This window comes from Xenopus laevis, chromosome 1L (assembly GCF_017654675.1).
Source record: "Xenopus laevis strain J_2021 chromosome 1L, Xenopus_laevis_v10.1, whole genome shotgun sequence".
Lineage (NCBI taxonomy): Eukaryota > Metazoa > Chordata > Amphibia > Anura > Pipidae > Xenopus > Xenopus laevis.
Genome location: NC_054371.1, coordinates 159378048 through 159400120, shown reverse-complemented (window position 1 = coordinate 159400120; position 22073 = coordinate 159378048). Strand labels below are relative to the sequence as shown.

General features: G+C 37.8%; 1 protein-coding gene across 2 annotated transcripts in view; it reads left to right on the top strand.

The window, feature by feature from the left end:
• Positions 1-22073, top strand: part of trpv4.L (transient receptor potential cation channel, subfamily V, member 4 L homeolog) — a 51870-nt gene that overhangs the window by 4831 nt on the left and 24966 nt on the right. The window contains exons 2-6 of one of the 2 annotated variants that reach the window (XM_041566056.1): positions 9396-9474; positions 9819-10204; positions 16941-17113; positions 18199-18351; positions 19073-19213. In XM_041566056.1, coding sequence (XP_041421990.1) covers positions 9834-10204; positions 16941-17113; positions 18199-18351; positions 19073-19213 — 838 coding nt within the window. In that variant the 5' untranslated portion in view covers positions 9396-9474; positions 9819-9833. The remainder of the gene's footprint in view (positions 1-9395; positions 9475-9818; positions 10205-16940; positions 17114-18198; positions 18352-19072; positions 19214-22073) is intronic. The other variant, XM_018261018.2, reaches the window with a different exon arrangement.

Sequence of the window (22073 nt, the reverse complement as noted above, 5' to 3'; positions counted from 1 at the left end):
TAAAGGTATAGGAGCTATTAACCGGAATGCTTGGGTAGGTTTTTCTGTTAAGGGATCTTTCTGTAATTTGGAATACCATACAGTAACTCTGTTAAGAACAGTTTAAACATTGAATAAACCCCATAACCTAAATAAATCCTATAGGGTTGTTTTTTACCATCAAGTAAAAGGCACTGTTTTATTATTACATGTATAGGATCCATTATCTGGAAACCTGTTATCCAGAAAGCTCCGAATTATGGACAGGCCGTCTCCCATAGACTCCATTTTATCCAAATAAATCCAGATTTTAAAAAAATATTTATTTTTTCTCTGTAATAATAAGAGTACCTTGTACTTGATCAAAACTAAGATATAATTAATCCTTATTGGAAGCAAAACTAGCCTATTGGGTTTATTTAATATTTACATAGTTTTCTAGTAGACTTAAGGTATGAAAATACAAATTACTGAAAGTTCTTTTATATGGAAAACCCCAGGTCCAGGGCATTCTGGATAACAGGTTCCATACCTGTACAGAGAAAATGGAAATAATGTCTAAAAATTAGAATTATTTGCTTAAAATGAACTCTATGGGAAATGGCCTTCCTGTAATCTTGAGCTTCCTGGATAACGGGTTTCTGAATAAGGGAAATACCTAAACCTTTCTAATGGGGAACAAGCTGTCTCTTGACAGGAAACTGACACATTTATTTTTCAGGTTGAGCTCCAGCAGTTTAGCGAAATGAATGAGTGAGGTTGGCTAAATTAGGGACAGGGCGTTACAAGTGCAGGGTGGAAGTGACACTGCTGGAATCTAGCTGATAAGAAGTCCTTAATCAAAACAATGGGAAACAGATGGGACAATGTAGGGTCACTTGTTGGTTGTTTTAATGTTCCTTTCATTAATATATTAGAACATTTCCACTGAAATATTTTTATGAAATCTAAGTGTTCAAGTGAGAGAATCTGAAGATGTTGCAGAGCTAAATCGGTAACCAATATAGACAAGATGTTCCCATTAATCTGAATCCAGGTTTAAATGTACTGCATAATAAATAAGGCTGAAGGATACAGGTACAGGCTGACTCTTGGCTCTGCAAAAAATATGTTTATTATAGCATGAACACAATATGCAATTGCCTGCTAAGTATCTGGAGAATTGTTTGTTACGTAAGTGTTGTTAGAGCCATGATTTTTGGCAGGCAGTAATACCCTATCTAATGTTTTTGATTGGACTGTGAAAAGAGTGTTTCTGTAGTGAATTCAGTCCTGTAGTGCTACTATGGAGAATAGAAAAAGGTGATTGTAAAGTAACTTGTGTGAATTTTTCTCATGGTCCAGTGACTTCTACCACTAGTTTACTTTCAGCGCTCGAGCATCTACTTTTTCAGTGTTCTAATTTCCTACACCAATCAATAAACCAAGTTAATTGCTGATTTGTGGGGGGAAACAAAATTAAGGGATCACAACTCTCGAGCCATTCCGACCAAAGGGTGCATCATTTGTTTAAATGGAATGCTTTCTAGAACTCCACTTACTTGAGAAATCTTCAAGGAACACCAAAAAATTAAAAGTGCATTTAAACGTAATGAATTTTACACTGCACTGGTAAAGTTGTATTGTTGCCACTATAAAATGCACCATATCCTTGACCTTGATGTGGCCCTCATCTGACAAGACTGTAGGTCCCTCTGTATCAACCCAATTTAGCCCAGATCTGCAATGTTTGAATCTGGCAGTGTATGACCAGCTTTGCACAGGAAGATAAACAGGACTCAAATAGCATTTATGGCTCTTAACAAAATATAGAATGGAAGCTTTGATCATACATGTATAATCTGTTGAATGATCAGGACTTGGGGTTTTCTGGATAATGTATTTTTCCGTAATTTGGATCTTCATACCTTGTCTACTAGAAAATCATATGAACATTAAATAAATCCGAAAGGTTGGTTTTGCTTACAATAAGGATTAATAGTGTCTTAATTTGAAGTACAAGGTACTATTTTATTATTACAGAGAACAAGGACTAATTTTTTTAAAAAAATAGGATTATTTAGATCAAATAGAGCCTACAGGAAACGGGGCTTTCTGTAATTCTGAACTTTCTGGATAACAGGTTTCCGGATAACTAATCCCATACCTGTATAAGACATTTTACTGAAACTTTCTGTTTTTGAAGTTACCGGTACTCTAAGTTGCTTGTACAATGCAAAAAAAATAAATAGTTGTACAACTTGCAGTTTTTGCAGCTGGTAGGCATTGAATATGTGACAACCCTGTTGGCACAAGTGTATCCTAACTGTACGATGTCTTGCACATATGTATGTGGCTTATAGTGGACTGAATATTGTATTGTGATTTTTATTTTATAAAATTGATGCATAGATCTTAAGGACTGTGAGGACTGGCATAGAAGCAGTGTAGCCTATGCCTTTGAGCCTTAGTTTTCTTTTAAATGTGCCAAATAAGCACCAGTGCACAAAAACTGCAGCCTTCTATAAATCTCATTTTAAAGGGATACTGTCATGGGAAAACATGTTTTTTTCAAAATAAATCCGTTAAAGGAAAACTATACCCCCAAAATGAACACTTAAGCAACAGATAGTTCATATATTAAGTGGCATATTAAAGAATCTTACCAAACAGGAATATATATTTAAGTAAATATTGCCCTTTTACATCTCTTGCCTTGAGCCACCATTTCGTGATGGTCTGTGTGCTGTCTCAGAGATCACCTGACCAGAAATACTTCAACTCTAACTGTAACAGGAAGAAGTGTGGAAGCAAAAGACACAACGCTGTCTGTTAATTGGCTCATGTGACCTAACAAGTATAGTTTGTTGGTATGTTTGTGAGTACAGTGAATCCTATGATCCCAGGGGGCGGCCCTTGTTTTTTAAAATGGCAATTTTCTATTTATGATTACCCAATGGCACATACTACTAGAAAAGTATATTATTATGAAAATGGTTTATTTACATGAAGCAAGATTTTACAGATGAGCTGTTTTATGCAATATATTTTTATAGAGACCTACATTGTTTGGGGGATATAGTTTTCCTTTAATAGTGCTACTCCTGCAGAATTCTGCAGTGAAATCCATTTCTCAAAAGAGCAAACAGATTTTTTTTATATTCAATTTTGAAATCTGACATGGGGCTAGACATTTTGTCAATTTCCCAGCTGCCCCTGGTCATGTGACTCTTGCCTGCACTTAAGGAGAGAAATGCTTTCTGGCAGGCTGTTTTTCCTTCTCAATGTAACTAAATGTGTCTCAGTGGGACATGGATTTTTACTATTGGGTGCTGTTCTTAGATCTACCAGGCAGCTGTTATCTTGTGTTAGGGAGCTGTTATCTGGTTACCTTCCCATTGTTCTTTTGTTTGGCTGCTGGAGGGAAAAAGGGGGGGGGTTGATATCACTCCAACTTGCAGTACAGCAGTAAAGAGTAATTGAAGTTTAGCAGAGCACAAGTCACATGACTTGGGGAAGCTGGGAAATTGACAATATGTCTAGCCCCATGTCAGATTTCAAAATTGAATATAAAAAATCTGTTTGCTCTTTTGAGAAATGGATTTCAGTGCAGAATTCTGCTGGAGCAGCACTATTAACTGATTCATTTTGAAATTTTTTTTTTTCCCATGACAGTATCCCTTTAACAAAAGTAAAAATGTATTCCACTGTTATTAATGATGAACTACCTTTAGAAGCATATGCTGTGGTTTCTTACATTTCTATTCCATGGCAAATAATGTGTAGAATGACACATTCCATAATAAACTATTCTGGGGAAAGCACTTAAACATATGATTGTGTGCAGTGTCTCTGACAGAATAAAACTTTCCTGCCAAGTCTAGGAAGCCTTGTCAGTTCATAGAGAGCCAGTTGATAATACAGTATTTGGTGCAAGATATTGCTTTTTAACAAGTTATTTGCCCCTATGGAACTGTAAGCAAAGCATTGTTATCCAGGCAGTTCTTTTTCTGTTTTGAACACTGGCTCATTTATGAACGCTAGGCAGCAACTAGTCAGTGATTTTAGCTTTGTTTAGCCTTCTACAGGTAGAGCAATGAAACAAAATGTGATTACTTTTATCGCAAAAGCATATATTTTCCCTAGTTATATTTATATCCCAATTTCTTGCTTTGGTTTAACAAGCAGGTCTTACAGCAGCAATATCCATCTGAGTTTGTTACATCCAGATGAAGCTGAAATGCAACTCCCAGCAGCTCAATGAAGTTAGTGGTGTGGTGAGTTCTATTTCACTAACACATATAGGACAGCCTTCTCTACCTTGTCAAACAAAACTTTTCATAAAGCATCTGTTATAATGGTTATCTCCAACCAGTGGCTCGTGAGCAAAATGTTGCTCGCCAACACCTTGCTGCTAGTGGCCTCACAGCAGGTGCTTATTTTTTAATTCCAGACTTGGAGGCAAGTTTCCGTTGCATAAATCCAGATGTCCTGCCAAACAGAGCCACATTTAGACTGCCAGTCCACATAGAGACTACTAAACAGCCAATCACAGTCCTTATTTGGCACCCCCAGAAACTTTTTGGTGCTTATGTTGCTCTCCAACTTTTTATTTTTAACATTTTATTGTGGCTCATGACTAAAAAAGGTTGGGGATCCCTGTGTTATAAGGATCATTCTTTTTTAAACAGTGGCCAAATTGTACGGTCATTCGACCTGAGGGTACAATTTAAAGGGAATTGTGCCATTTAGGTCTAGATACAGACTCCTTTTCAGTTGACATCTAGAATTCCATGCCATCCTTTCCTCATCTGGGCAACTATAGAGTGTTCAGCAATACCAACAGGTCACAGTCTGTCTGCTGAACTGATGGATAGTGTGCCACCTGATGGAGAAGTGAGAAGAGCTACAGCTCTACTTGAATTTAGCTTCCTCATCTTTAGACTCGCCTGCAGAAATTTCTTAAATGCAGCATTGCCATTTACCACAGGATATTATAAGCAATTCTTCATTTTTAGAGATTTCTTTTTTATTTATAATAATAGACACTACCTTGGACCTGAGGATAGCTTATCTAGTCTAAATGGATATTGATGGAGAAACATTACATTTTTGTTTGTAGTAGTAGGAGAAACTTTTGGGCATGGTGCTCCAAATGATTGAACAATCCTTTATCTCAAGAACCCCAGATAATACTACATCAGGGTGAAGACTCTCTATCTGGTGGAGTCCTAGAGCAAATGCCATTTTTTTCCTGTTCTAAACTATTGCCTACCAGTCACTGGTGATTGTTTATAAGAAGTTGCAGGCAGCTGATTGTACTGCTTTGGTGTTACAGGGAATAGGTGGTGATTTTTTTTAGTGCTATTTATCAGTGTTCCACTGTCTGTAACTACCCTAGAAGAAATGTTATATTTATCCTCATTGTATAGGTAGTACAAGATCCTTTGCTGTTCACTGTATTTTGTTAAATCCACAAAACGTATGCTGACGTTTGTGCGTTAACCTATGTGATATCAGGAACACAATTTGTGATGAGCTCTCTGCAATAAAATTACAGTTCTTCGTCTGTTGTTAGTGGCTTGCAGTGCATTACAGAACTTCCTGAGACTGCCATGTAATTATAGCGGACAGCATTGTATATGGACTAATGCCACGTAACCAAGTCTGTGATTTAGTTACAAATGTTTAACTATTGTGCTGCATGATATAATAGAAATGGGTATCATTTTGGATGATCCACCCTCTTTTTTTCAAAACTGTACTGCTTTTCCTTCGTTGCCAAGTGTCATGTGTTGTTCTTCTGGTCATTATCTTAATGGTTTCAATTACTTACGTTATTTGGGAATTAGGTCGGTAGTGTTTGGTATTACTGTGACAACACAGGATATAATGTCTTTCTGTTGTCAGTAGGATAGAGGAAATTTAATGTTGGTCACCTATGTTAGCCTTTCACGTAATATATGTTTTTAGGATCAATTCAGGGTGTTGGGTAAATAAAAGTGGTGGACCATTATGCCAAATGTAAGTTATATAATGCTCTGTGATGCCAGCTCTATTGAACCTCAACTAAACCTCAACCTCTACCGTAGTTACATATTTGGCCTACTATGGTCTTCTTATTTATTATCCCAGATATACAACTTCTGCTTTTGAGGTACCACACTCTAAAGCATGGGGGTAGGTTCTTTGCATCTAAGTAGAAAGAGATGGGTATATAGGACAGTATTGGTGGATGGCAGAACAAAGTATAAAAACCCTATTTGTAATGACAAATATTACTTATTGCTACATTTTGTAGCCTAAAAGTGTGCAGGACCAAAGCAATGCTTTCCCAAATTGATGGGGTTGTTAGATATTGGAAGACTGAAATAACATTACACAGTCCTTGGGCTTCAGAAGTTCATCCTTGTCTGATGCATCTGTACAGGACTCCATACTCTGACAGCTCAGGTAGACAATTGATTGGATCAAGTGGATGTATCCGCAGACTTTAGGCCAAAGGCCTTCGTACTTTTTAGCTTCAGGCTCCCATTTTAGTCAAATTTGGTCATCCCCCTCCCATTTACTCATGGATATGTATACTGTATATGAAGCCATTGTCAATTATTCAAGTCATTCTCCCACAGTTGCAGAAATATCTGTTCAAGCAGTTACCGTAATTAGCTTCTACATTGTCCCCCTTTCCACAGAGGCCACTCCCATCATTTAGGAAACACTGCTTTAGGGGGAACGGAACTTTTTAGACCAAAAGTTTGAAAGAAATATTTCCAACAGATAATAGTTGCATTATCTTTTAAGTGCTCAGTTCTGTGGATTTTGTGGTTTCCACTTACATGTGTTGTGATGCTATGCAGCATATGTCATAAATATATATGGCTGTTCGAAATGAAACATTCTTTTGTTACTGCCAGGATCTGGATAAAGAAAAGGATAGCCAAACTTTAATTTGATACAAATTCTCTTAAATAAGCCCTCAACCCTGCTGAGACTGAGCCTGATATTTCTTGGTTAGCTTTGGAAAAGTGTCTTGTTAAAACTCATTAAAAGTAGCTACCAGCAAGTACAAAATGACATGTTTCTGTATGTTATTTATAGTGGGCATGAAAGGGGGCCTTCATCTTTAGAAACATTTTAGGTGTGGCTCCTAACCACATCTGGGAGTAGTTTGGCCAGTGGCTTACTACTTGCTATTTGTCAGTAAACTAAAGGTCTCAGAAAGCTATGAAAATTTGCATTTACAGCCAAGGCGGGACAGCTGGGGCTGCTGTTTGGTGCCCACTAAATTTTAGACATGGTGGGCTCAGACAGAAAAGTTTTTTTTTTCCATTGCACTAAATTATGGTCTCTAACAATCCTTTACAGACAAGCCAATGTATGATATAATATACAATATATCCAAATTACAGAGCTTCTCCCATAGACTCCATTTTAATCAAATAATTCACATTTTGAAAAGTTATTTTTTCTCTCTTTTTCTTTTTACTGATTCTAACTAAGATTTAATTAAACCTTATTGGAAGCGAGACAATCCTATTAGGGTTACGGTAGTTAATGTTTAAATTATTTTTTTAGTAGACTGAAGGTTTGGTGATCCTAATTACAGAAAAATCACTTATCCGGAAAACCCCAGAGCCGAGCATTCTGGATAATGGGTCCCATACCATATAGTAGTAGAAGAATATACTCACTCTGTATTTAAAAGTTCTCTTTATTTAATAATTTCACTTTTGGTAAATGCTTAAAAGTTTTCTTAAGATAAACTCAAACTTCGTACACAATATAAAACTTACATCGCCTCCTACATCATCCATCTGATTCCAGAAGTGTGACAATATTATAACTGCAACCACTGGCTCTGCACAGGCTTAAAAGAGAATTTGAATTTTTTATGGTATGTAGTTTCCTGTTGTTATTGTTCCCTTTATCTCTGATTGCTTTACAGTATTTGGGATTGTGCCAAGATACCTGGAAGTCACATACTTTATTAATGATGGTGCTAGTTTTGATGTCATTTCCTGCATTGCCCTTTGAGAGAGTTGTTTAGGTGCACTGAAACATATATTTGACATGTGTGAGAAGGTAAAAGCCAGGAAGAGTTTGACTTTTGTAAATGCATGTCTGGAGTTCCATAGTGCTGCTGAAGTCACACAAATGCTTCTGAGCTATAAACAAGCTCTGGAGTAAAGGTATAGTACAGTAAAACATCCGTTGGAATAATTTCAGCACAGTTACCAGTTGGGGATTAATTTGTGTTTCCACTTGTGAAAGCTTGGCAACTCCTGAAACACAACTATAAATGAAAGGAATAGTGTCAAAAGAAAATAAAAAAGTATTTGCTTTTACCTCAGACAGTGCGGGTCTTGTGCAAAGTAATGCAATATTGGAAAAAAAATCTTAATTTACTTCTGAGAAAATTGCTTTTCCTAATCGTGTTCACAATGCTGTTCATGAAGGCACTGTGGTTGTCCAAGCACTTGCTGCTGTGAAAACACTGGCTGCATTGGTCCCTGGAAAGTGCCTCTGGTGACACTTACACACCTTTCTGCAGCCATAGAAAATTCTGTATAGCAGTTTTCATGCTGCACTTAAGCTGCCTCAGAGCTCCTATTTAAAAGACTTATAGGTGTATACCTTACATGATACATAATATACTCATTAACTTTATACACATATCGTATATCACTGCAGATCTATTCATAATATGCAGTGACAATCAAATATGTATAATTTTGGATAAAAACAATTATTCTTTGTGTCTTTATACTGGTGTATTTCTTGGTACTCATATGACTTTCTTTTATTCCTTGCTGGTACAAAACAAGAGCTGTAGTGGTTATTCAGAATGAAAGAAGAAGTTTCACATGATCAGTAATTCCCTGTCTGAAATATGAGCGTTTCTATTTATTCCACTCAAGCTTTGACAGTGTTTAATAGGTTTGATGTAAATGCTTGCCCTACAAAAAGTATGTGAACAAAAACCTTTAATGAGAAACCGAAAACATCATTATCAACCAATAGAATTAAAGTAATTCTAGTACCGTAATATGACAACTGTGTCCCTTTAAGCCAGGGGGCCCCAACCTTTGTTACATGTGAGCCACATTCAAATTTCGAGGAGCAACACAAAACCTGAAAATAATTCAAGGGGGGTGCCAAATAAGGGCTGTTGTTGGATATTGGTAGCCTCTATATGGACTGGCAGCCTACAAGAGGCTCTGTTTGGCAGTACACCTGTTTTTTAGCAACCAAAATTTGCCCAAAAGCCAAGAATTCAAAAATAAGCACCTGCTTTGAGGCCATTGTGAGCAACATCCAAGGGATTGGTGAACAACATATGCTGGGCTGCTGGTTCTAATTTAGGCTGCAAATAAAAGCACTGACGTTTGAACTAGAATACTAGCACACAAGGTCTTTGTATTTCTGTTAACTTTAAGGTCTGAAATCCTCCAAAATATTCGTACACAGTACAAGGGAAATACACTTCAAGGGCATTCAACCTTGCAGTTTCTTATGGTAAGATTTACCCAAACATCTCTTGCCTGTTTTACTTCTATCTTGTTGCCTAGACAAGATGAGACAACCAAGCCAGAGGTTGCATGGATGTCTGTAATATGTTTTTGATTTGTCAGATCTTAGACACGTGTTCAATTTGGAAGAGAAAATGACAAGGTAAAGAAGTGATAGGATAAAAAGTACAAACAGTCATAATGGCATAATGATGTCCTGATCAGTAATAAACAGTACAGTCTAATGCAAGTGGATAGTATAGATTTTTTTTCATTGAATATATACTAGCCATCCTGTTGACTATGAATAATTGTTTATTTAATATTTGTTATATTTTTTCTTTTCCAAAGTACCAGGTGTAAAATATGGCAGATCCCTCGTACCTCCTCAAACCTAATGCCTCTGTGGACATTGATGATTACCAAGGGGATGATGGCTCCACACATAATGACAGTTTTCCACTATCATCTCTTGCAAACCTGTTTGAAAATGAGGAGGGTTCAGCACCCAATGAAGGGGTCCGAAGTCCCCAAGTTCCAGATAATAAGCAGAATCTCAGAATAAGGTTTCAAGGACCTTTCAGAAAGGGTATATCCAACCCCATGGACCTTTTGGAATCCACCATTTATGAATCTTCTGCACCTAAAAAAGCCCCCATGGACTCTTTGTTTGGTTATGAGACATATCACCATCACCCTACAGAAAACAGGCGAAAGCGGAAGAAAATACATTTAGAGTAAGTGGTGGCTTTTAATTTTTTTAAAATTCAAGATTAATATACAACTCTTTTTACCTCTCTCTCTCTCTCTCTCTTTGTACTCGAGCTCCATGCCGACAGACCTAACATGAAGTCTACTAATTCTTACCCAAAAGCCCACAAATAGGACTTGTGTTAAAATATATATACACATACATGGTGCATACAGGCATTGCATCTTACAATATGTGATTTCTTGTAGGTATGATAACCTAATGTTTAAACACCTCGCATTTTCTTTCCTGCCTTATTAAGACATTGGACACTCTTTGTTCTTCATTCTTTTTGCATTCTAGCGAGAACAAAAGCAGTGTATGCATGTACCTTTGTGGTTTTCCATTTACTGTAGTACTGATTGCTGTACAGACTCGAGAAGAAATAAACCCATTTGTAGTTGCTGATCTCAGGGTCAGCACTTTTAAGCCTTTTTACTGCTGAGTGCTTCATGGTACAGATCACTGCTGCTCTGAATTCCAGTTAATATGTAAACATTCCTGGCCATTAAAAGCAGCTTGCTCATAGTTCCTTCCATATTTGCAAAACCATTAAGTGTACCAAGAACATAATTCATTTAATAATCTATATGGAAGGGAGGACCCTAAATCGTACTACATTTCTGGTTATCTTAGACACTCTTTTGTTGACACTTTTAACGGCACCAAATAGTCTATACATATACGGGTACATAGTCATTTTTCTTGGTTCAGTTTATGCACGAGTGGGACTTGAATGGAATATTCTCATTTAAACTGTGTAAAAATAAAACTGGGTAAAAAGATAGACGGTATAAAATATGTTTTCAATATAGTAGAATGGATATAGAACAGGATGTCTAATGCAATAGCCAGAGCACAAATTCCTCATTTTTATCTCTCTAACCTGTTAGTCAGACAGAGACTTGAAGGGGGCCACATGGGCCAAAATTTAGAGAGAGGTTTCAGGAATGTATTCTATTTCTTCCTGCGCATACCTCCTTTATTCTCCTACAGATTAGAGAGGCTTTATAAACATTTCACACCAATTGGCAAATGAAAAGACACTGTCTGTGTATAGCTAAAGATCTATAAATAAATATATAATATATATACAGTATAGATACCCAAGCACACATAAAATTACACATTTGAAGTTTCACAATTAATAACTTGCTTAAATTGGTAAATAATTAAATATAGCCACCCAGTCAAGGGAAATAGTACCAGTTTACACTATAGTTCACTATATTTAAAACAAACAGTATGTAGGTGAATATATCTCACTAAGAACAACCCTATTTCTGTACACATTTGCATAGTGAAATTTATCTCACTATTGCAGAGCTGTTTTTGCTCAGTCCCCCAACTATGATGCTTAACATTTAATCAGGCGCCCTAGCCTATGACATATGCATGCATATATGTAACAAATGTATTTTGCTCATCATGAAGTGCGGGATCAGAGTGAGAATGTGGGAAAGATTTGTACAGCTTTGTCCCCCTCCTTTGAAACAATAAATCTCTGCGGTGACAAAACACTACATATCATCCTGTGTGCCATTACCCTAAGAGGGCTGCAGCAGTCAGAATCAGTTCTCCTTTATATTAACTTTTAATTTAAGACAATTTTGCATTAGATGCATTAATATTTTTTATTTTTGTGGTTTTTGAACTATTTACAATTTGTTGTGCAGTAAAGCTTATACATTGTACAGCTATTTGGTTGCTTAATTATAGTAGCAACCAGGGAGCATCACAATGAATGATGAAAAGTATATGACGAATAGTAGAGGACCTAAGCAGAAATGTAAATAAGGAAAACATAAGAAAAAAAAAAGTGACTTTATTTTTTGGTTGCTGAGGTCAATGACCCTGACAACCAAATTATACTTTCAGACTTTCAGTTGCAGTCTAGAAGGGGGCATAATAGGGAGGAAAAAACATGTTAAAGGACATGGCAACTCCAAAAAACATAAATCATCAAAGTATTGGCCTAGTTGCACCCCCCCCCCCCCCGCTCTGAATCCCCTTTAGTACAGGCGACCGTGTGAATCTCTGCTTGTAAAACATTTGAATCACATAAGTGCAGGAAATTGATTTCCCCTCCCTTTTCTGGTGCTTATGTGATTCAAGAATAAGCACAGGCAACAATACGTTCCGTCTGCCATTACCCATACAGTTTCTTTGGTGGCATAAAGTATTGAGGTCAGTCTAGGTTATGTTACACTTTACTGTAGAACTAACAGATAGGTGTTACATTCTTGTACTGGGCAATCCTTCAGCCTTCCTGTTACCGCCAATGCACTCCAATATTCATCTCCTTCATGAGCTGTATTTGGCAAAGCTGATTCCTGTCCTGTAGATCTCCCTGTTCAGTCAATGAGAAAACTTTGGGGAATTTTCGTATTGCTTATTTTTTTTGTTTTTCAAGGGCTACCTCCACCTGTTATCCTATCTCCTGCCACATCAGGTCATAACTCCTTGGTGCTTGGGCTACACTTATTTCTAGTATATTATTATTGCATTGCAAGTAGATCTTTGTGACAGGATGGAGAGGCCTGCACTTAAAGTAACAGTAACGTCAAAAATAAGTGTTTTAAAGTAATAATAATATAATGCAGTGTTGCCCTGCACTGGTAAAACTGCTGTGTTTGCGTAAGAAACGCTACTATTGTTTATATAAATAAGCTGCTGTGTAGCAATGGGGGCAGCCATTCAAAGGGGAAAAGGCTCAGGTTATACTGCAGATAGCAAATAAGCTCTGTCTGTCTAATGGTGTTATCTGTTATCCATTAGTTAACCTGTGCCATATAGCCGTTTTTCAATTTCCGCCATTGCTACACAGCAGCTTGTTTATATGAACTATAGTAATGTTTTGAAGCAAACAGATCAGTTTCACCAGTGCAGGGCAACACTACATGATATTTTCATTACTTTAAAACACTTTCATTTTTTGGTGTTACTGTCACCTTTAAATAAGTAGGAAAGTTCAGACTAAATAAGCATGAGAATTGTATGCCGTTGCACATCAGTCTGTCTGTTACTCACTTTGCTCCTCTGCCTCTTTCCCTGAATACCAGGCAAGATACAGGTATGGGACCTGTTATCCAGAATGCATAGGACTTTTCCAGATAAGGGATCTTTCAGTAATCTGGATCACCATTCCTTAACTACTAAAAATCATTTAAACATGAATTAAACCCAATAGGCTTGTTTTACCTCCAATAAGGATCATATATGTATGTCTATGGGAGATGGCCTTCCAGTAATTCAGAGCTTTCTGCATAATGGGTTTCTGGATAATGGATCCCATACCTGTATCTCTGTTTATTTTACAGAGTAGCTATATAGGAACCACACAGGCTTGCATGACTTCTGTATTACACCATGGCTATTACTTGTGACACAAAAATTCCTCCAAGGTCATTGTCTGCATCTTGGCTTGCCTCATATACAAGGTACAGTATACAGAGCCACTCCTGTCATGAGGCAAGGTGAGAACTTTAAGAGCCAAATTTAGTTTTTTTTAGAACGTGAAGCTGCTTGGCTTGAATTTTTAAAGAGATCCATCTTGTCTCAGTGTGTATTTTTCTCCATTCTCTATTCCTCCTCAATCACCAAAAACTATATTTTGGTGCTTCCCACTTTTACACAATCCTTGAAATGTATTTATTGTGCTCTATACAGACTACTTGCCAGACTTAAAGAGAAAATGGCATGTTGAGTCATGCTGATGCATTCTGTCTGGGTTCTTTATTCACCCCCCCCCCCCAAAACAAAGTGCTGAGTTCTCAAAATAAAGTGACGCATTTGCCCCAAGCATCCTTCTCTCTCATAGAAACTACTGATTCTGGCCAAAATGTCACAATCTTTTGCACTGCCGAGTAAGCTACAAGAAAACTGGTTTGGTAACTTTTCTGGGACTGGGAATAAATCTTTATTGTCTGCATATCGAATAACCAAATTACAGGCCTCTGTACTTTCTTTTCACACTGGAATCCCTCACACTCAAAACAAGTATGCATTTGTAGGCTTTATTGGATTTCCTGTAGTGCTGTAATTGACCTTACTTGCAGCATTTAGTATTGGCAAAATACTGCTCTTGCTTTAAATCATTCTATTGTAAGCTTACCAGATAATTTTAAATATTAGGGCCAAATTTAATAAATAGTTGCCGTGAATAGGGCTGCGCTTATATAAATACATTCAGTGCAGCACTGAAGTTGTTTCAAACTAGCCCACTGTATTAATAACATTTTATGTTATGTATATTGTTTAATGTATTATAATGGTTGTGTAGATCTAGAATCAGAATGCATCTACACTTAAGAAACATAAGAAAAAATAAGAAACCGCATCCATGTTTCACTGTGCTAATCCTTAAATGTTTTGTGCTGCTGTTGAGTGCTTGATGGAAAATATATTTTATGATCGTTCTAAAGTTTGAAACTGGTCCATTCTTGTTGTTGTTGTTGTTTTCATTTGTACAATAAACTGAACTAAATAAAAAACAAACGCTATAATATAGGACCATTTATTATTAAGGGGACTTGTTTTGGATTAGTAAAGAATATTAGCTTATTTCTTATGTACAGATATGGGACCTGTTATCAAGAATGCTCGGGACCTGGGGTTTTAAAGATAAGGGATCTTTTTGTTATTTGGATCTTCATACCTTAAGAAAATCATGTAATATTAAATAAACTCAATAGGCTGATTCTGCTTCCAATAAGGATTAATTATATCTTAGTTTGGATCAAGCACAAGTTACTGTTTTTTTATTACAGAGAAAAAGGAAACTATTTGGATAAAATTGGATAATTTGGATTATTTGGATAAAATGGAGTTAATGAGAGATGGCTATTCTGTAATTCAGAGCTTTCTTGATAACGAGTTTTTTCGGGATAACGGATCCTGTAACTGTACTCTGTCAAATAATAAGGAATATAAGACAACGGCGACATACTATAATGAAAATAAATATTTGCTTCATGTTATAACTTTTGATTTTTTTACTCAGGTATACCATTTCTAACTCAGGGATTTGTGTACATTGTATACAGTAGGAAAGGTGTAGTAATTCATGGCCTTTAAATCCCTCGTGGCAATATGTTAAAGGGGAAGTAAAGCAATCTGATTCTAACAGTATTCTTAAAAATTATTAAAAATATTATAAAGTAATTTATATTACAAACTAGTTTGTATTTTTTACAGTTAAATAGTGACTAATGTACCTACTATCATAAAATCATATTCAGGCCAAGGCTGGATAGTGCTTTTATACAGGTCATAGTACTCTGAGGTGACTTCTAATATCCTCATATTTTACAACAGTGAAACAATATCAATTATAATATAAAAGTGTCAGGTCAGATAAACTCCATCACTAAGTGATTATATCATGAGTAAGGATATGAATGAATGAATAAGGATATCCTTTACAGGATCTTCATGGCTCTTGTGTACTCTAAAGATATAAATTCCGGTTCCCTCCACTGCCTGACGATGATCCTGAAGAAATGTGTGTAGTTGCTGGCAGTGGCAGTGAATATAAATGAATATTCTGATTGACTCCCACTTCATAGAAAAGACACTACAGCCAGAGACCACTTAGATTTCTGCAAAGAAGTCAATATAAGAGAAAATTATTAATATATTACAAACTTATCTTATTTTTAGGGATGCTACTAAAATCCCTTAAAGGAGAATTCAACCTGTGGGCAAAAAAACTCATACCCCCCCCCCCAGGGGAAATGCTCTATACTCCATACTTACCCTTCGTCACAGATTCTTCCAGCAAAGTTCCACGCATCCATCTTCCACGACCTTGGTAAGCTGACTGGGAGATCGTCAATTTCTGTGTAATTCAGCGCATGCGCAGTTGTCGCAAACCGGCAAACTGCTCCAACTGTGCATGCACAGAAATACCAATCTTACAGAGGATGCAGAAGAAGGATGCGTGGAACTTCGCTGGAAGAACCGCGATGAGGGGTAAGTATGGAGTATGGGGCATTTCCCCAGGGGGGTAGTTAGCCTGGGGGGGAGGGGGGTGGGGGGGTACGGGTTTTTTTGCCCACAGGTTGAATTCTCCTTTAACCAAAAAAAAAAACCCTATCCTACATAGACCCCCCCTCCCTCCCTACCCTGGGGAAATGCCCCTAAGTCTTTACTTTTCAGATTCAGGGATCACAGTTCACGGCAGCTATCTTCTGGGACTTTGTGTCTTCTTACAGTGCTCTGCCATTTTGGCGCATGCGCAGTTGTCGCGAACCAGGAAATTGCTACAACTGTGCATGCGCTGCTTCGCTGATCTCAGTCTCAGATTTCTGGCTGCCGTGAACTGCAATCCCTGAATCTACACTGAGGGGTAAGTAAAGACTTAGGGGCATTTCCCCAGGGTAGTAGCTAGGCTGGGGGGAGGAGGGAGGGGGTCTACGTACGGTAGGGGGGTAGGGATTTTTAGTTAAGGGTTGATTTCTCCTTTAACTTAGTGGGATGATTTTACATCCCCTTCAACAGTATTTTTCCCCTTAGCCATGGATGGGTTAGGAGCAAGCCTCATCATCATCAGAAATGGCCACATTTTGTAAACTAGTCGCCTGTGTGGCCCTAGGCCTGCACAACATATGTTGTTTAGGAAGCAGCTACTAACTGTGTTTTGAAGGGTTGAACTGTTCCACAGTGTTTGTTACAATCTTTAATTACCTTTTAATTGCTTCTCGTTCATTTTTGTGTTCTAGGAAGGAGAATTTGAATTCACAGGCTTCAAGTCCGGATCCTCCTCCTGTCATAAAAATGTTTAATAGGCACATCCTTTTTGATATTGTCTCACGAGGCTGCACAGCAGAACTGGAGGGATTCCTACCATTCTTGTTGGCTCAGAAGAAGCGGCTAACAGATGAAGAATTTCGAGGTTAAGTGCAGCATTGGCAATTTGGGTCTTCTACTTTGTTCACTGATTTCTCAACTACCCTACAGAATTTAATCTGGAGTAATGTTCATCTTCTGAAAAGGGTATCATACCAGGGTGGGAATCTAACCTCTTCTGTATCCCCAATGCTGCCAGAGGCTAGCAAACCATCCCAGTGTAATGGACTGGTACAACCATACCACTGTCAACAGACATACTGTTTAGTATGATACTTAACTATCTATATCCATATAATTTTTCACAACAGGGTTAGACCTGTTGTAAGCTTCAGATGCTTGGCCTTGCCATATTGCTGTATCCTACATGAAGTGCAAGGCAAGGACAAGCCAGGCATTTTAATCAAGTCTGTTCTAAAACAGAAAACTGTGATACTTAATGCACTTTGAATAGTTGGCAGCAGTTTCTTATTATAGTTTAGGAAGTGTGCTGCTTAAGGCATGTAGGGACAGGCAGTGAGTGGGCAGTATTTTATTTTAATTAAAAAAGAAACAAAGCATTTTTCTGGTTTTCGTACACTGCAAGTTCAACAGCTCACAGCAGTATTTAAAAGTTGGTCAAAAGACCAAGCATGCATTTTAAATAGGTATAATAACAGTGTTTAAAGAAACCATCATATAATGTCCCCCATGTAGAGGTGTTGGTCACATTTCATGATGTTCACTAGTCTTTACTAGTCTTTAGGGTTATATAGTAACATGGGCAAAATTTTGTTACATTTTTTAATCTATGGCAACTGATCAGCATCTATGATCTACTGGTCTGCAGGACATATCTTTCTGGTTGCAGTGAGTTACTGGATTAGGTTATGGCCCTAATTATCAGCTCTGCAGTCATTCAAGCAATATTGAACCAAAGAAGCTGCTTGGATGAGTAATAAAACATTTTTACAATTGCTCAGCAAGTCCAGTTGCCATCCAGAGGTTTGTCAACATAGCATGTGTGTATGTTTCCACACACTTCTCCATTTGAATTGGTCTATTTGCCCTGTTTGTCATGAGATCTCTTGCTTGTACGTGTTTCAGCATAAATCTAAATATATCTAAGAATCTTGCTTTTTAACTTTATAGAGGCGTCTACAGGGAAGACATGTTTGACCAAAGCTCTGATGAATCTGAATGGCGGCAAAAATGACACCATCCCCATGTTAATTGACATTGCTGAAAAAACTGGCAATCTGCGGGAATTTATTAACTCACCCTTCAGAGATGTTTATTATAGAGGTGGGTATCTGTCCAGAGAAGCCAAGTATTTCTGGGAGCATGTTGCAGTTTACACCAGGTCATATTAGCCACTAGCAACAATATATTCCCCTACCAGAGATCAATATCTTTCTAAGTGCCTGAATAATTTAACTTCCAGAACAGCAGGACAGAAATATTATATGCCTCTAAAGTTGGGTACATATGTGCCATTTTCTTCATTCATCCTTCCAGCCAGATTATTGGCAAGTTTAGCTAGTACTGGTAACATAATTACTACTACATTCATTGATCAAATTGTTTTGTAGCCTCCTAAATGATGATCTTAGGAGGATGGCCTGTTAAGTGATCCATCTGCTGATCATCTACATGAATTAGCATTATCATCTGCCTAAATGGATTAACCAGAATCTCTTCTGGAAATCTGTACAATCCTAATTGCTTGTCAGGTTGCTTGGACCCAGACACCAGCAGATATTGGCTTTGCTCAAACATTGGCTACACATGGACAGATGAACTACTGCATTTATTCATTCATATAATCTGCCCATGTGTACCCAGTGTGGGGGCTGCTATACTACATACCGTACCATATCCTACTACCCAGTAGTAGACTGCCGTGGAAGATGTGTACCTTTATTGTGCAAACATTTTCTAATTAGCCATGATGGGGAATGTGTCTGTTTTGATGCATTTTTTTTAAATGGACAGTTGGTGTGTATATTGTGTTATGTTGTTTCAGGCCAAACTGCTCTTCACATAGCCATTGAGAGGCGCTGTAAACATTATGTTGAGTTGCTGGTGGAAAAAGGGGCTGATGTCCATGCTCAGGCAAGAGGACGTTTCTTTCAACCAAAGGATGAAGGTGGCTACTTTTACTTTGGTAAGCCAGTTCCTTATTCTATCTTAAGGTCTTGCTATCAAAAGCTTACTCTGCTTGCAGAGTAGTGTTGATTTCTTCCTAAAACGCACTAGATATTTGTGTAACCAGTAATTTATAATAGAATATGTTAACAATGGTTAAGTAAAGCTGAGTATGGACTCCAAGAACCGCAGAGTGTCTTGTTTATGCTCACTAAGATATACACACCTAGAAATGACAGTAGTGCCAATATTCCCTAAGTGCAGAGACACACGCTCAGATTCAGGGAGATTAGTTGCCCAGTGACAAATATCCTCTTCTTCGGGGCCACTAATCTTCCCGCTGGCTACAATGTAAATTGCCAGCAGGATGGCAATCTCTGCGCTTTGTTTTCCGAAGTTGGACCATAGTTGCCTCATGAGGAAACTTCAGGTGACTTCGGAAAACGAAACGCTACTAGTGCCATCCCGCCAGTGATTTACATTCTAGCCAGTGGGAGGCCGTTTGGGGAGATTAGTCATCCTATATCTCCCCAAATCTGAGTGTGTGCCTCTGTTCTTAAGTAGGGGTAGCAGTGATAACATCCAATGCTATTATAAGTCATTGTTATCCAACAGAGAAAAATTGCAGAACTGGATAAACCATTAGCCAGTGCAACTATCAGTGGTAATTACTCCTTGTGGGTTAAGTGAGTCATTGTAATTACCTGGTAGGCTCTCTTTTTTTAATTTTTTTTTGTTTTACATATTTACTACTGAGACTGTGTTGCTCCTGTATGGCAAGTGTTTTGCATGTCTTCTAAAATTCTTTAGAGTCTCAGGGAATGTAAACCATAGAGAAACCCTTAAATATGTTGCAGGCATATTGTCGGTACACAGAAGGTGATCTAAGTAGTTTAGACTCAAAATCAACTGTAGGAGATTTAGTAATTATTACAAGCTTGAAGCCCTTGCAAAATGGATAAACCAGTGAGAACTACTTGCTTTTCTTTTATTGACAAATTAACTATGATAAATCCACCAGTTTTTAAGGGCAGAGACACAAGGTCAGATTCGGGGAGATTAAGTCGCTCTGTGACATATCTCCTCTTCTTCGGATCGACTAATCTCCCGAACTGAGAATGGCACCCGTGTAGCAACTTCGGCCAACTTCGGGAAAATGAAGCGATCCGAGTGCCATCCCGCAGGTGATATTCATTCTAGCTGGCAGGAAGGCAGTTTGGGAGATTAGTTGCCCCGAAGACGAGGAGGTTTGTCGACTAATCTCCCCGAATCTGACCGTGTGTCTCTGCCCTAAGACTCCTAGATCTCTTTCTCTATCATAGACATCCAGTAGGTCCTATATACCTTGTACAGAAAAAAGTACTGAGCACTTCAAAGACTTACTAGAAATGTGGCTGTGTTTACTGACCACTTGTTTGATAAACTGATTTACAGTACTCTACAATGCAAATTTATTTGCATACTATACCCAGTTTTACCTTACTTTGCTCACTAAGTTAAGTGCATTTTTCTATTATTGTTGTAGCTTTTGCTAGGAATGGTTAAAACCAGTCACTAGGGCTCATTTATCAACACTGCAAATTTGCACCTATACAATAACGTCACAACAAAGGGGTCATTTGCGACCTCCTGGAATGTGCCCTTTGCGCACTGCCTTCTTCTATTGCAGAGTAGCTGCATACCTCTGTGCTTGTTTTTGGAGCATAGAGACCTACGATTAGTTCTTTGAGTGAGTGTTGTCTGCATTCTGCAGTGATCCATCCAAGAGCATATATCCTGTACCAGAATCTGTACCAGATTTTTAATCCACAAAAAGCAGACAGAGTGCAATATTCCCTGGGATGCAAGTGCTTGTTAGATGAGCACTAAGGTTTGAGCTCTAGAACTTGCTTGCCGGGGAAAAGTAAACGACCCAGCATCAAGTAATAATTTTGTCTTCAAAACCTTCAGCACTTCCACTGAACTGGGTGATGTTGGTTTGTGGCTTGCAAGCTTGGGCTTCAGGTATATTTTTACTGCAGTAGATACATTGTATTTAATCAATAATGTTCTATTTATTTAGCACTTCTCTCAAGCCCTGGTGCACATAAGTGCTTTTTTTAATGGTCTCTGCCACGGCCATTTGTCTAATGCTCAGATATTCTGTTTGTGTCTGATTAATATTTTTGCAAACACTCAAAGGAATGATGACCCATGTAAAAAGCAAATGCCACATAAGCAGCATGCAGATAAAATAATTGCTTGACTGGTTACTTTAGATTGTAAGCTCTTGAGAGAAGTTGTTTTTCTAGGAAAAAGGGTTGGAGCATCTATTTAAAAGGCTGAACACTAGTAACGATGGTTTCTTCTTCCCTGCTATATTTCAGCATTTGCCCGCTGTTCCTTGTCACTGTTCTGTCCTGGTTTTTTGTTAAGGAGCGTTCCTTTCAGGCACAGTGCTGTTTTGTAGCGTCTCCTATTCAGGAAGTGAGTGCACATAATATAAATACCACTCTTGCCAGTATGTCTCCCAGAGGAGGGAGTTCCCTAGAAGTGAATAAACAGGGCGTATGTACTGAGCAATGAAAGCCTCGGGCAAGGACACAGAGGCCTGTTATAAGGAAAACCAATGGGCCTTTCATTCATTAAAACTGGAAAAATACACATTTCAAATGACATCACCTGATATTACACGGGGTTAATGTGTGTGGACAAAATGAGACATGTTAAAGGTGCACAAAAATGAGACATTTTAAAGGTGCAGCATTCAAACCTTTTCTACTTTCACCTGTTTTATATGTTTTTTGTATGCATATATATGGATATATAAAATATATTTTTAAGGGGATCTTCACAACAGGTTTTTAATGGATTTAAAGTTATTTGTTAATGTAATGAAC